General features: G+C 43.3%; 1 protein-coding gene across 1 annotated transcript in view; it reads left to right on the top strand.

The window, feature by feature from the left end:
• The window catches only part of NPSR1 (neuropeptide S receptor 1), a 59908-nt gene that overhangs the window by 31500 nt on the left and 12364 nt on the right, over positions 1 to 16044 (top strand). Inside the window, exons 3-5 of the mRNA XM_075747040.1 lie at positions 8880 to 8983; positions 9315 to 9408; positions 14484 to 14685. Coding sequence (XP_075603155.1) covers positions 8880 to 8983; positions 9315 to 9408; positions 14484 to 14685 — 400 coding nt within the window. The remainder of the gene's footprint in view (positions 1 to 8879; positions 8984 to 9314; positions 9409 to 14483; positions 14686 to 16044) is intronic.

Consider the following 16044-nt stretch of genomic DNA (forward strand, 5'->3'; position numbering starts at 1 on the left):
ACTATGTACAAGATGTTGGGGAAGGACAGAATTTAAATAGGCTTGTTTAGTACTTGGTGTCTTAAAGCTATATTTCTTCTGGAAAATGCTAGAAGTACAGACACCACTTGAAGTAAATTAAGAGGCAATGAACTACAAATGGTGAGATTTCTATGTCCTTTGAGGAGGCATGTCCTTGTTTTCCAGTGCATAGGTAAGACAAGCTGATCCATAGGAGCTTATCTTCTGCATTTACACTAACTGAGGCCAACCTCCCCTACGCAGGTTCTTTTCCCCCCCCAACTGCCTTTATTCATTCTACCTGTTCTGCTTTGCCCAAAGGAGAGAAGGGGGATTAAACTAATGAGCTGCATTTGAAATATACTTTCCCAATAGTTACCTAATAGTGATCGAACACTTGTTCTTGCTTAACTTTGACTTAAATATTCAGGCGTGCATAAGTCATATGTTGGTATACCTAGAGAAGCTTGATTCCTATTTCAAAACCTACAGCCACAGGACTCAATAAAACAGGAACCTTGACTATGGCTTTCACAGATTTGCTGTTACCTGTTGTGTAAACAGCTGCTGAAACTCTTTGTCTACTCTTCAAATCCCAGTGTGAAACTCTATTCAGCTGATTCTATACGGTCTGTTCAAAAAAATTTTCTCTCTTTACACAGAACTTCCCACTGAGCAACGGCATGCAACAAAATAATATTTGATCTAGTAGACCATGGTCTCGCCTACGTGTAAGTAACAGAAGATGGGAAATGGGAACTTTGTCCTAACATTCAGAACTATCACCAACTTCATCTGCCCCGGCACTTTCCCCCTAAGGGGAACTGCCAATCCCAAACCATGGTATTGGCAGAGGTCTGAAGAAGGGGGCATTTGAATGGAAAACATTTGCCTTTACTTTCCTGACTGGTTCATGATACATCCTGGCTTTACAAGAAAACAATTCTCCAATCAGTTCTTCACCTTTGCAGGAGAGACCAGTTTTTTTCTGAATGAAGGAAACCACCACTGTTACGGATGGCCTGGTATTATAAGACAAGTCCTCCTCCTTTCTCGCCCTCCACTGCATTTGCCTTCCCACTGCTGTTCCAGTTGTCCTGCTCTGTTTTGGCGGGTGCTGTGCTCCCTCCTGCAGCACTGCTGGCTCAGTTGAGCCCACTGTGCCCCTCCAGGAAGGGTGGGGTTGGAATGAAATGTAGGAAGAGATTTATTAATAAAGACAAATTAAGCAAAACCTTAATGCCCTTCACAGTGGCAGGGCATGTTGAATTTTAATTCCTAGGGACCTGCTCTCCAGCTTTCTTGGAAGCACTTCTTAAGAGGTTAACATTGTGTAGTACATACTTTTCTCAGCCCTTCATCTTTTAACCTGGATGAGCTCTGGAGTGAGTCTGGAGCCTCACTGCATCCACCCTTTACAAACATCTAGCCTAACAAGGCCTGCCTCATCTCAGGAGGAGGGCGACCTCAGAGCAGAAATGTAAGAAATGCAATAAATAAATAACATGCTCACCCAGTGCAACAAAATTCCCTGTTACTTCCTATGAGCCAGAAAGAGAAAAAAAAAAGCATCACTTCTGCCACTGAAAAAAATCCATACAGCTTTAGCAGGGGAACTGAAGAGGTTTCCTCTTGAAAATTTTCAAGTGGGTTTTGTTTCATCCATTACATTTTGTGTTCTGCTCCAGGCTGCCAGGCCTGAAGGAGAAAACACGCAAGAGCGGCGTAGCACACACCGTTGGTACGTGTGGCAAACCTGCTGCCTCACGCGCGCTCCAGCGCAGGCACCGCAGCAGGACAGCATGTATGTGGGTGTGCTTGCTGATTCCCCACGAAAGCTTAGCACACCCCGAATTTTGGCCGACACTTCTCCCCGCCGTTTGCCAGGGATTCTCTGGCAGAGAGCTGGGATCCTTGCACCGCCTAAGCACAACGACATCTGCTCCACATCAACACTTCTAAAAGAATTAAATTCAGGGTGGGAGGGTTCACGGCAGCCCTTAGGGGTGCCAGCCATCCCCCCCCCCATTGGTCCCATCTCCAACATCGTGTCCAGATGCACTGTAACGCTGGAGCGAGGGGCTGCAAACAACCACAAACTCAGATGAACACACCCGGAGGGCTTGCGAAGCAGATGAACAGGCTACCGAAGGGTGAAAGCATGAGGGCAGTTCTCACCACCCACCCGTGCCCCACGGGCAGCCCCTCACTCCACCGTCGCTGCATGGAGAGGCACTGCGCCAGGCTTCTGGGGGCCCAGTGTTTTAAGAGCTAAAATGCAATCATTTTAAAAGGCATCTTCTAGGCATCTTGCAAGTACCTTGTCCTACAGGTGCCCAGAGCTGGTACATAACCTATTTCACCTTCAGCTGCTGAATGAGAGCCGAGGGCTGGTTACATTTTCTAGCTAACATAATCACAAAATTATTTCTAGTGCGGCAAATACTTGCAAAGCCATGATGTGTGGTGTTTTCAGTGGAAAGCACAAAGGGAAGAATGGGGATAAGTACATAACAAAATGAGCTGCAGGGGTGTCTGCGGGAGGCAGGGCAGCTTCTCCTGCTGTCTCTCCCTTGTGCCTGTCTCTGAGCCAGCCTGCCATTTCAGGAGCCCTAAGTACACTTTAAATTGATTGCACGCTCAGTTCTGTAACAAAATCAGCTAGGGGTTTTACTAACTTGCAAGGCAAGTTCACGGCACTGACACTTATTAGCTGACAGCACATCAAGCAATGGCAGAGCAACGATGGCTGCCTCATCACTTCAAAAATCATGGACGGGACCTTACTGCTGTAGTAGGGCAGTGATGTCACTTTTGTTTTTAAGAGTCTATCACTCTGTTGCATGCAGGTCTCAGTAAACTGCTGCTTCTGATGGTTCCAGAGGGTGTGCTCTTTGGGGAGCAGTGGGTGATGGGAATGGTGAGGTCCAAAAAAAAAAGGAGTCATGTGAAATGCTCAGCCCTGATGAGGAACTCGCACCCCGTCTTGCCTTACAAATGTTGCTGCTGCTGTGGTGCCTTGTGCAGCTTGTTGTCATCAACAAAGCAGAACAAAACATCCCTTGTTAAAATGGAATCGCTCTGTAAGCAACATGAAAAGAGGGATGAAATTTCAGTAAGAAGCACAGCTTCACCAAAAAGTCATGGCTCACCACATCCCGCTTAACAGGACTGTTCTCATCAGGGGAAAAAATGATCAAACTGCAGCTGGGATGATGTGTGGAGCTTTTTAACCTACTGCAGTTTACCAGCAATCTGCTTTCCACTTCTGACAGAAAAGACTTTCAGCATCTTTAGGGTAAGTGTCTTAAGGGAAGAGCGGTGTCAGTACTAATAATCAAATGATAGAGATATTTTCTTGCAGACTTGCTAGCACAGATTTCTGTCTTAACCTCCTTAGTTGTAACGAAAGAAATATCCTGAAGCCTGCACAAGGTACATCCCTTTGGCAATGCCATCAAGTCAATGAATTTCTGTGAACAGATTAACTGAGACAGTTGTAACCTGTCTCTATTCCCATGCTAGATTGCTAATTACCTCCATTTGTTTTCTACAATGAACTTCCATCTCTGTGGAGGGTTTTTTGCCACAAAAATTTGTCTCACTCACAGCAACAGCAAGCCCGCATTCAGGTTTGTCCCTCCAAGGGCAGTGTTGACTTTTTCACATTTTTGTGCTTGTCGGTCACACAAGGCAGTGCCACCCAAGTTGCTGCAATCACCTCCTGAACCGAGTGGTTCCTGTGCTCCAACACACAGAGGCAATGCCTGCACTCAGTCATGCCCATAAAATATCCAAAGGGATTTTGTTGAGCATGAAGGAGACTTGGGTAAAATTGGTCTTTAGGGCCCAGGATTTTCACAGGTTGTTTCAGTACCTGCCGTATTTCCTAGCCACAGATGCTGTAGCACTATATTTAGCATGTTTCAGTCTCCTCTAGGAACAACAGGCTGCTTCTCCTTCTCAGTCGTTTTCTTGGTGGTTTTGATAAATGCTGTTTAAAAATTCTGCATTTTGAAACACTGCCAGGGTTGTAAAGGGCAGATACTAGCTCTGCCTTTGCACGGCTGCGGCCGTGGTGGCAACAGGGAGGAGGCAGCTGAAGGGTTGCAGACTTGCCCAGTTCATGCAACTCCAAGTTGCGAAAATCCCAACAGGCTGTTTTCCCTCCCTCTGCAGCCCAGGCAAAGTCATCATTCCTCCCTACCTCCCCCTACTTTTCCTTATTATTGAAGTCTCATGGAATTTTTCTGTTAAGTTTACAGAAACTCCATCTCCCCTCAAGAGCAAACTGCTACCATCCCCATCACACTACTGCCATGTCTTCTCTTCAACAAGAAATTGTTTTTTCTGCATCATTTCATGAATATACATTTGGCTTATGTTAAAAGTCACTATCACTTGCTAGTATTTTTATTTTCTATCAAAAGAGAATATATGTCATTAATTGATTTTCTGCCTATTTTTCTGAGGAATTAAATGAGCCTATAACCACACAGTTGCCTAGCAATGCAGACACAGAACCACAGTACACACACCACTTCTTGGTAAAAAAAAAAAAAAAAAAAAAAAAAGAAGATTACTAAGAAAGTGGTGGCAATAAACAGTTATGAGTAAAGGTTGATTAGCACTGTTTTCAGGAACAAGCTTGGTGCCATTTGGCCCAGGAACATCCATCAGTGAAAGAACACAAGTATCTAATATGCAAGTCACCAGCTTAGTAAGGAGTAGTGAGGATACCAGCAGTAATGAGGACACCGAGGTTGAGTGATGTATTGGCTATGTTTGTTTCCTGTACCTGACATTTACCACATAAGATGTCAATGATGCAATCCAGTGACACACATCGAGGTGTAGGCTTGCCAAAAGCAACCAGGGAACGTGTGATCTGCTGAGATCACATCGCTGAAATCAGCTGACTTCTAAACACTAACCTCTATCACAGCAATACAAATTACATGACAAATGAGGATTTCAAGACACTGTGATTGTGGCATATCTGAGATGATATGTGGGTGAGGAGGATTCATCTACCAGTGACTAAAGCTCTGCTGGTAATTCATGATCTGTGTATCTGATTTATAGCACTGGCACATTTGGGTTTCATGTGAAAGGGGGCTAGAGCAATGTTGTGAAGGTGTGAAAAACATGTAGTGTAATTATTATAGAGTGTATACAGCGGGGACCAGTAGCAAAAATTCTTGATCGTAATTCGTAGGGTTGCTGAATTTTTCCTGCATGCCATCTGATCACCTTCACGAGGCACATTATTTGCTTGGTGGCCCTATGCTCAGTAACCTGTATCTGCATGACACATCCTCTAAAGGTGTGCAGTTGGGTCAGACCGAGAGGGTCTGGTCCTTTGAAGAGATGGGATAAGAAACATCCTCTGGAGCAGGCAGCAGAAGAGAAAAGGAGTGAAAAAAGTTGGTCTGGTACCTGGTAGGATTGAAAAGACGAGAGATTTCTGAAACCTGCAGAGGGCATGAGGACATTGTGTGGGAGAATGATTCTATAATTAAAAAGTATTGAGAAATCTGGCTAATTTGGCGCGCGTGCACAGCTGGCTGCATCTGCTTTGGCACACACATGTGTGTTGTGCTCAGGGGCACACGCTCGGAGGAGCACATGCTGAGCCCTTCACAGCAATTCAGAAACTCAGCACAAAGAGGTCTTAAAATGTACCTCTGGGGGAGAGGAGCTGAGGCTGCCAGCACAAAGAAGCTGTGAAGTTTAAACCTTGCTTAAAAGCCTCCACAGTCACCTGAAAAGCTTTACTCAAAGGCTTTCAAGCTATCTTTAAAGCTCCTGAAGTACTTAAGGCTATAGCTATATTGGTAGGTGATGCCCTGCAGCGGGAACAGACCTGTAGCATGACGGAGATGGAGCTCATATCCACAGTGTGTGTTTGGGGGGAATGGTCTGCTTCAGCCGAGTAAACACCCCCATGGTCCCTCAGCCTGAGCACTGGCTGGCAGCCACATGGTGTGGGGTGCATGAGGGGCACCCCTGGAGAGCACCTTTGGGTCAAGCATCAGCTGAAGTGAAGGCTCATTCCCTGGCAGCTTCTCCATCACATGAGCCAGTGAAATCGGGACCATCCATGGGTTAAAAAACCACACCCCCAGTGCAAACTAAAAACCTGATGTGGGCATGTGCTGGAAGTGTGCTTCTGGACCTGCCCGAATTGCTTTCGCAATGCAGGCAGCTCTGCACCTGGTGTCCTGGAGACCACCGGGACACTGGCCCATCTCTCACCTCACCTGCAGGATGCACCTCCAAAGCACTCTCCTAATGCATTGGAAAGGGATGGCAAAATGGTGGTGAGAAGAGGTAAATGAGGGGACAGCTGAGGTGCCTTCCCTCTCCCTCCCTTTTCTCTAGAGAGCACTGAGACGGGTAGGAGGGCAGCCCCTGCACCCTCCTCCTCCGGAGAGAAGCTGAACCCCCCATTTACCAGCTGCTTGGCAGATGCTCAGACCATCAAAAGCTGGAGGATACCCCGAGGTGAAGCTCTATTGATGTGTATTACTTTGAACCAATGAATATTTCATTACTGGAAAGAGAGAGAATATGAATCAATAATTCAGGAGTAAGGAAAGGGGAAGGGATGGGTTTGAACCACTGCTGGAGGATCTGTTTCACTTTTTGAAACACTGTGGTTTCTTCAAAGACCAGCTTAATTATATGCACCTACAATCTTTTCAATAAAGTCTTAAAGCCACTATACTCATCAGAGGAACAATCATCCCTTGCCCCATCACTCTAATCAACGAGCAACATTTAACATCAGGTTTCAGACCATGATTTTCTGCTGCCTTGGGCGGGTGTGAGAGCAGAGACCACAGCAGTGCTGGTTGGAGTGGCCTTCTGGAGGTCATCTCTGATCCAGCCTCCCTCCAGAGGCAGGGGAAGAGAGAAGAGAGAAAATGGGTTTGGGAAACACCAGGAGAGGAAAGAGCAAACCAGAATTAATTGAATGATAAAGTCATAAGGAGGGAGGCAATGTAGTTATGCACACCAGCAATGATATTTCTGCTCTAATTTCATTTTGAACTGAACCTTGAAGAAAAAGAAGAGATAAAGGATTGAAGAAAAAGAGGAGATAAAGGATTACTGATACAGAAAAAATAATCCTAGTTTTCCAGTGAAGCAAAACAGGATGCTGCTTCTAAAGAATTAAGCTGAGATCTCAGTTTCCAGCTAGAAGTATCTGGAAGTTCTGTAATTTCAAAGGGCTTAGAAGAAACTAATTTTCCAAACCCATACCTGTTTGCTTGGAAATAGTGGTTCAAACCATTTGCTGCTCAAAAAATTATGCTTTGAAATTCTTGAAATATGTTGTTTCCAAAGTTTCCATTTCAAACCAAAATCATCTGAGACGGGGATTAGGATGCCTTTATCATAGTAAACTATAGAGATGGTTTTCGTGGTGTAAAATGATGGTATCAAAATAAAACATTTTACCTCACCACTCCAAATTTCTTAAATATGCATTGAAGCTATTTCTTTGTATTACTTGTTTTTCTCCTGACAAATCGCACAAAATGTTTTCCCCACCTGCTCTCTCCTTTTGTGGTAATCTGTGCAAGAAAAGCAACATGCTGTGTTACTTGAAGTGGCAGAACACTGGCTTGATGCACATTTTCTTCCACAGAGAGCTCTTAAAACATTTATCCTGCCCTACAGGAGAGAACTTTTTTATTATCTTGGTTTTAAAGACAAAACTTAGTATCACCCATATGTACAACAGCAGTACCAGCTTTTGCAACTGCTTTGTAAAACTTGCATCGCTGTGAGCGCTCATTTGATCAATAAGAAGCAGAACAAGGGCTGGAATATCTTCTTAGATGTTCTCACAAAAAAAAAAAAAAAAAAAAAAGCTGGCCTGACATGTATTTATTTTGGTGAATGCAAAAGTACAGGCATAAGTAGGTTAACTTTAAGCTGACAGGGCAGGGTTAGTCGTTAAATAATTAAGTTTGCGAATAAAAAGCTGACAAAATTTCCACTAACTTCAGTAGCTCTTGGATATCACCCCAGGTGCTTTTGCAGGAGACATATTTCTTTTTACAGTGAAATAAAAGACAAAGAAAAAAGGACATTAAATAGTTCAATATTTGGCACAGCTGGGATCAAGCTGATGCACTCAAACACCAACATACAGCTTCTCCAATGCTATATTTCATCCACAGCTCATGGAAAACCTGGGGGCCCTTAGCAGGTGGCAGTGAGCCCGGCACGCTGCAGGATCAGGCCCACCAGGCAGTCCTCTCCGCTTCTCTCATGGACAAGCCTGAAACGTTTAGGTGTAGGTGGGTTTAACACCCACCCGTGACTTCTTTTATGCAGCTCTACCCACAAAAGAGCAAGTTGTTATTTGAAGAGGAATTGATCTCAGTTAATTTCAGGCATCTTTGGTATAGGTGCAGGTATAGACCAGGACCTGCATCCAGCCTGGGGCTGACGTGGCCATCTCAGCTGGTCACCTCACATCCCTTTGCAAGCAAAGGAGAGAAAAAGGCACTTTGAGTGTGCAGCTCATCCGCTCCGTGTGCAAGGACAGCCAGGCTGAACCGCAGCCCAGAGGGCAGTGGCAAGTCCTGCTCATGAGAAACCAGCTCCAACGCCCAGACGAATCTTGCCTTGTCTGTCTGAATGGATTGGTGTTAAATTAATAGAATGAGAAAATAAATGCACAAAACTTTGTGTTCTGAGGCTTTCTCAGCTCCTCTAGCATCCTGGGCTGACCATGATAGCGTGGCTGCCCTCAAGACTGGGGGAACTGGTACATCCCGAGGGTTGTACCTGCCTCTGTGGCTCACCTGCAGTCCTGTGTTTGCTTCTTTTAATGCTGCTTCAGTTAATTTTCTTTGCAGATTCGTTCACGGGACTCATAAACATAATGACTGACATCATTTGGCGCTACACTGGAGATTTCATGGCTCCTGATATCGTTTGCAGAGTCGTTCGCTACTTTCAGGTATAGAAACCTTGTACTCCCCTGTATGTGTCCCCACAGCGATAAACTCCAATAAAAATGCTGTATAGACATTTTTCTAGCATCAGAAGTGCTAAATGCTGAAAGTGTTCATTTAAAGTTGAAACACTTTTAACTAAAGCATATTAAATCTTAAATTCTGTGGACAAGATAAAGAAAAAGGATCCGGGTGAAAAATACAAGGTTGGGGTTTTTTTGTTGTTTTTTTTTTTTCAGTAAAAGTTTTTAAGTATTCTTAGTTCAGTGTTCTCACTGACATTATTTTCTGCGATAAATGTGTCTCAATTGCTGCCTCATATACCTTCTGCCCCAGGTGGTCCTTCTATACGCCTCGACTTACGTCCTTGTGTCACTAAGCATAGACCGGTATCATGCCATAGTTTACCCAATGAAGTTCTTGCAAGGAGGTAGGAGAATTCCTGTACCTTGTTATTGCTATGGATATTATTGGATAGTTTTCTAGCTTCAAAATTCTTAACCTTTTTTGCCATGAATTATTCATTCCTGCTGGAGCAACATTTGGACTCCATTATAGTTTTCCAAATGGCAAAGGAGCTGTGGTTTTGAGATTTATTAAGCTGCACTTAGCCCTCAGCAGTTTTTATAAGTATTGTGTTAGCAAAGAATGAAATGACATTTTAAAAAGTATAGAGGTTTTCATTATCTTCCAGCATTTTGAGAAGGTTATTGTGGACAAAAGCTATCCCATGTACAACTATACTGACTCTAGGAGCAGCAAGAGCTATATTATCTATTTATTCACACTAAAAATTGTCTTGGATAAAGAGTGCAGTACTGAGAATTCATACAATAGTTTGATAAGAGAACTTCAAAAGCTATAGCATATGTTTGGATATCTATTGTTTCTTATAATTTCTTCTATTTGTTATTTTTACAGCACGCAAATATATCCTGGCTGCTTAGCAGTACAATTTAAAGAACATGATTTCTTTCCTACAGAGCCTAAAGTGGGACATTAAGTATGTTGTGCTGAGTGAATAAACAGAAATAGCAGGTGGGGAGGAAGGGGAACGATTACGAGAATTGTGAAGACGCAAATATCATTCTTGTTTTGGCCTAATGATGTCTTTTGACAGCCTGCTCTATTCAGGGGACCAGATTAATGGTCCTTTCTGGCCTTAAAAACCTATGAATCAATCACAGCTCAGGTAACGGTGCAGCTTTGGCAGATGTTAAGGTCTGAAAACTTCAAATACTTGTGTGAAATTTAGCCTCATATTCCCCAGCTTGCAGACCAACTTTTTTTTCAGACCAGGGGAATTGATATCAAGGTTTTCTCAGTGGGCTTTAGGAGGCACAGCGCGCTCTGCAGCTCCTGCCGACGTTCAGCCAGGCTGGGGAGGGCTCATAAACCACCTGAAGCCTCGACTGCCAGCTGAGCAGGGCGAGCTGTGAGACAGACCCACTGACTTCTCTTCTTCATATATATATGGTGCAGGAGAAGCAGCACTTGTTAAATTACTGCCTGGGCTTAGTAAAGATTTTGGCGGTTAATCTTTGCAAACCACTTTGAAGTTGAAAAAAAAACCTCCACCAAACCACCTCAAATCTTTATAAAAGCCTTTTTTATAGCTCGGTCCCATTTCCTATACCTATACCATAAAGATATTTCTCTCCTCGTTAAGATGGAGAAGCGTGGACATTGCACCCAGCGGAGGGGCAGCAGAGCCATCAGCTGGATGCAGCTCTGGGGGGGGCAGGGGGGGAACAAGCCACGAACAGAGATAATGCTGGCAAAGCCCACCTGCCTCTGGCAAGGTCTGGCTATGCGCTGATGGGCAAGCAAAGACCATGTTCGGAGGGAAAAAGGAGGCAGCTGTAAATCCAAAAGAAGGATCTAGAGAGGTATATTTACCGTAACAATTTCCTGGAATATACAAAAATACTCAACTTTTGCACCCAGCTATTCCTAGCAGGGGTATCACGTGTGGGGCTTTTGAAATGCCCTCTTAGCTATTTTGCAGGCAGGGAACAAAGAGATTTATGAAACTTTGTCATTGGTGATGACACAGAGAAATCTTAAAGCCAGTTCTGAGTCAATCTGTGGCAAATAGTATTGTTTTTTTCTTTCCAAAATGAAACACTCATCCTCCCAAAATCCTTCAGTCATGAGACAAGAGTTGTTTCTCCTTACCACTTTTCAAAATTATGTTTCCATGTAGCTTTCAAATATTATTTTGGAAAAAAAAATCAAACATTTTGCTTTGAAAATGTCAAACAATTTATTTTTTAAAAAATTGTGGTTTAGTTACTAACCTCAAGTCATGTTAAAAAACATTTGCATGGCTTCTGAGAAAACAAACTTCAACACTTAAATATCTTATACTCACTATGTGAATACATAAATGACCACAGAAAATGCAGTATGTGGAAGAATTATGCATTCTAATCCCAATGTTTTTACTGCATGAGGCACCTAATTCAATAACTAAAGGGGTCATTAAAAAAATCATAAAATAAAGATCTAAAAGAAAAAAAAACTAGGAAGTTATAGCAGAAGACATTTCATAAATATTTCACCATATTGAAAAGATATATGCAAGCAGTGTACAAACTAAACAGCAGGCAATAATACAACTGCTTAAGTAAAAGACAAAACCCAAGTAGGTGTAAATTGTCCCTTGCATGGGGTTGGGCTGCAAACGACGCTAAGATCGATCAGATCAATGAGATGCTGGAAAAGCTCTCTCTCTGGATTTAAAACCTAATTTTGAAATGGCGCTCACTTTATAGAAGGATTGCATAGCAGTGCTGTTCATGGTAGAACGGATGAAAACTCCTCTCGAGAGGTGCCTCCCTGCCACATGTTGCTGGGAGCAAGCAGATGTGCGCAAAACCACTGCTGCAGCGCACGGACGGCGGAAGCGGAGCAAAGGGGACGGTGACGTGAAAACATCCTTTAGGAGAGTCAGTGCCAGAGCTCACGACTGGGATTCCCGCTCCAACCCTAGGTGTTAGTCTTGACCAACCCAATATGAAAAACTCTCCATTTAAAGAGTAGTATTGTTTTTGAAGGAAAATACTGAGACTGGCTGAATAGAATATCGCATTTCAAAAGCTGATACTTATTTGATTCCATTTATAATTTATAGAGTTCTAGTTATATGATTTGCTGGCATTTAGAGCATATTAGAGCATGTACCAAAAAAAAACCCCAAAACCCAACATAAACCCCCCCTGCTTGTGAGGCAGCCAATTAACATTAGTCTGATGAAATAAAAATCTACTTACCTAGATGTTATCAGTGCCCTGTAAAGCCCTTTAGACTAGCAAGGCCATATTTTACCTTTGGGTACAAGGGACATTTAAAAACAAGATTAAATGAACATTGCATGTAATGTTTTATAAAACACAAAGATAAAATACCACTCTTGCCCAACTCAAATTCCTCACTTCTCTTCAAATTAAGGGTGTTGCTACACAGTATGAAAAATAAAGTATATTATCCAAGTATGATCTTTTCCCCTTAGAAATAGACACATGGGCCCCACTGGGGCTTCTATGTATGCAGTTTAAGTAGCTAGCTCACAAGTGAAAAGCTCTTTCTGTCAGGAAATATTTTGTGAAACTTACTCTTAATATTACTTTTGCTAAGTTTATTCTGTTATGCTTTGGGAAACTTTACAGGTCTCCTTTGCCTGTGCAATATTTATGGAGTTAATCTAACCCTCTCGTTTATGTAGATGTCATCACAGTTCCCTTAAGCCCTAGATTAGCAAAACCATATTTTGCTGAACGTGGGTAGCATTTAAAAATGAGCAGGATAAGTGAATATTTGCAACTGATGTTTTATAAAACATAAAATTACTTTTTGAATGTTTCTCCCACACGCTTTCGTATTGCTTTTTGAGCTTCAAGGAGGGAAGACATTCTTCTTGATATGCATAATTTAAAGTGATTTTTCTATTTCACACACAACCTCGGGTATTTTGTAGGACAATAAAGTATTTTGACACCAAAGCTTCCCAGATCAAAAAATCTGTCCCCATCTGTTCCTCTCACAATTTGACTCAGGAGGAATAACTGCTGCTGAGAATCACTGGTACTCCACAGATCAGCCCTTTTTCCCCACACCTTTCAGCTGGGGCTACCTGGATTTTAGCCAGAAGATGCAGATTTGTGAAAACAAAAGCTTTCAGGTTTGCTCCAATCCATTTGATTTTTATGAAATCCCATGGGTGCCACCAGGCATCATTTGGTTTCCCACCAGTTTTCCCCATTTGGCAGCGGAGGAGGCCAGAAATCAAAGGGAAGCAGTAGCCCAAACCTGCCAAGTGTTTTGAGGTCCTTCAGCTCCTAATCTTCACCATGAGGTCCAGCAGGATTTCCCAGTTGAAGTCTGTTGTGGCAGAAGAAACAGGGCTGAGCACTTGAGCACCAGCCCACCATCATCTGCCCTGTCTCATGGTTAGCAGCCCACTCTTGGCATGGCTTGGGAATATGCCCATCAACAGGAGCTGGGTTTGGTCCTCACCATAATGCAGAGAACTGCAGGAGATGCCCGGGCTCTCCAGTACCGTGGTTCTTTGGGGCAGTAAAGTTGCAGCTGGAGTTAAAGGCAGCTGGTTGTGTAGTCTTGTTCTGATCCTGGAATGAGGCATTTTCTCTTTCCTGACAGGAAATGTTTTGCGAGCTTTCTCACTTCAAGGTCCATTGAAATGTTTATTTTCCTTTCTAAGGAGGACATTTCCCCTGTCAGTACATCCAGTATGCTCCAACCTGGTTTACATTTTAAGTAACCCTTCCCAGTCTGAGCCTTCCTCTGTTATCTATAGCACAAGGGCTCCTTCTACTTTTCTGTGTCTGTGTCCTCCGACCGACCACCACTTTGCTGTGCCAGGGTAAGAGCATGCAGTAGGGCAGGCCTGCGGTCCTTTGCATTCATTCATGATGCCGTCTTGGTGGCATAGAGGAACCATTTAAATCTCATGTTTCCGACTGGCTGACCCTGAGTGGTGCCTTTCTCATAGCATTTCAGACTCAATGAGCCGTTAGCTTCTTTAAATAAAACGTAGAATCATAGAATCATAGAATCTTAAGGCTGGAAAAGACCTCTAAGATCATCAAGTCCAACGATCAACCCAACACCACCATGTCTACTAAACCATGTCGCAAAGCGCCACGTGTTTTTTGAACACCTCCAGGGATGGTGACTCCACCACCTCTCCGGGCAGCCTGTTCCAATGCCTGACCACCCTTTTGGTGAAGAAATTTTTCCTAATATCTAATCTAAACCTCCCCTGACACAACTTGAGACCATTTGTAAATTACAAGCCCATAAAGACATGACTTTTTATCACGAGAAAGAAATTAAATCCCCATTCTCCTTTGCAGTCGTTTCAGCACCAGCCAGCTGCAGCCCAAAATTCCCTTTCTTCACCCAGTTTCTATCAGTACTGCTACAAGGGGCCAATGGCACCAGCACCCCCATTAACACCGTCTGTTTGACTCTGTTGCACAGAAAGACAGGCGAAAGTTCTTATTGGAGTGGCCTGGAGCCTCTCTTTCCTGTTTTCCATACCGACTCTGATTATTTTTGGGAAACGGCAGCTGTCCAATGGGGAAGTGCAATGCTGGGCTCTCTGGCCTGATGATTCTTACTGGATACCCTACATGACGGTGGTGGCTTTCCTGGTATACTTCATTCCTCTCATCATTATCAGGTAAGCCTGAAATGCAGTCAGCAAGTGTGTGGCGAAAGCTGTCAAGTGTGCAGTCAGCTTAATGCTTTAATTTCTACTCATTCATTATGATTTCATTTCCACACCTGCCTTATAGCTGCTTTGGTTTTTATCACATAATGCATAGGTCGCTGTACTTGCCCTGGGTGTTCTCCATGCGGTATTCACAGCCAGAAACATTTTATCTGAAAAAAAAAAGGACTGAATCTCTAAGTGTGTCCACTTATCTCTGCAGCTTCAGGCTTGAAACATATCTTTATAAATCCAGTAAGAATGTCTAGCTACTATGACGAAACATAGTTTTAATAAAAGAACAGGAAACCACACTTAATGCTAATTAAGGTAAAATTAACTTAAAGTGCTCTCAAGCTTCATAGTACTAGAAGACTGTTGCTTCACCAGGATGGGAAAGAAATCTCCAAGCGTTTGAAGCTGCCAACCACTCCTAAAATATAAACAAATAAAATTCTTCCCATTTTGTAATGGGAAACCTGAGCTGCAAACATTTGAGACTGATTTGCCCAAATTCATAAAGACGATCAGCAAGAGAATCTGCTTTTAAACTGAGGTCAATCAATATGCCAGACTGTGCTTGGTGATCAGTGAATTTTATTGCCTGCCTCAGGGGTGCTGCCATTAGCCACTATTAAACAAAAATTATCTAGCCATGAGGAGCTGATAATGCAAAGGAGCAGTCAAAAACCGATGTGGAAAAGGAGCGAGGCTTCTTAACTACTTTGAAAGGCTGCCGGTGGCAGTAACTTGTTCTCCGAGCCCAGTTGTATTCCTTTCTTTTCTTTCCCTTTTATTCTCTTTCAATAGCACGGTTACAGTCAGATTTCTTGGTGCCCATCTTAGTGGCAAAGAAGACTTGCTGGGAACCCTTCTGTTCCCCATAATTTGGCAACATGCTGTCTGGGCTGTGAGAAAGGAGCTATGTTTGCACATCCCTTGGACATCTCCCATGGTCCATCTGCTTTTCCAGTGAATGAAAAAAGCAGATGGACCATGGGAGATGTCCATGGGATCATCTCATGATGATGAGATGATCATGGCTCATCAGATGGTGATGAGCCATGAGTCTTAGTTAGCTTCAACCTCATTAGCATCCCAGGTGAGAGCTGGGGGTGGTGCTGATCTTTTCTAGATGATGATAGGACTGGCTACATAAGCTTAATAATAAAGACCATGTGGTGGGTTTTGTTCCCTTCCAGTTGAGTTGTGCCTTGAAGTTTCTTACTGTTTAATCACAGAGATAAGGTTCTGCAGCTTCTGATGGAAATAAGTTTATCTCTGGTGGAACCAAAACCACAGGAGCATGGAAACTGTGGTGCTTGAACT

The sequence above is a fragment of the Balearica regulorum genome, chromosome 2 (assembly GCF_011004875.1).
Source record: "Balearica regulorum gibbericeps isolate bBalReg1 chromosome 2, bBalReg1.pri, whole genome shotgun sequence".
In the NCBI taxonomy this organism is placed as follows: domain Eukaryota; kingdom Metazoa; phylum Chordata; class Aves; order Gruiformes; family Gruidae; genus Balearica; species Balearica regulorum.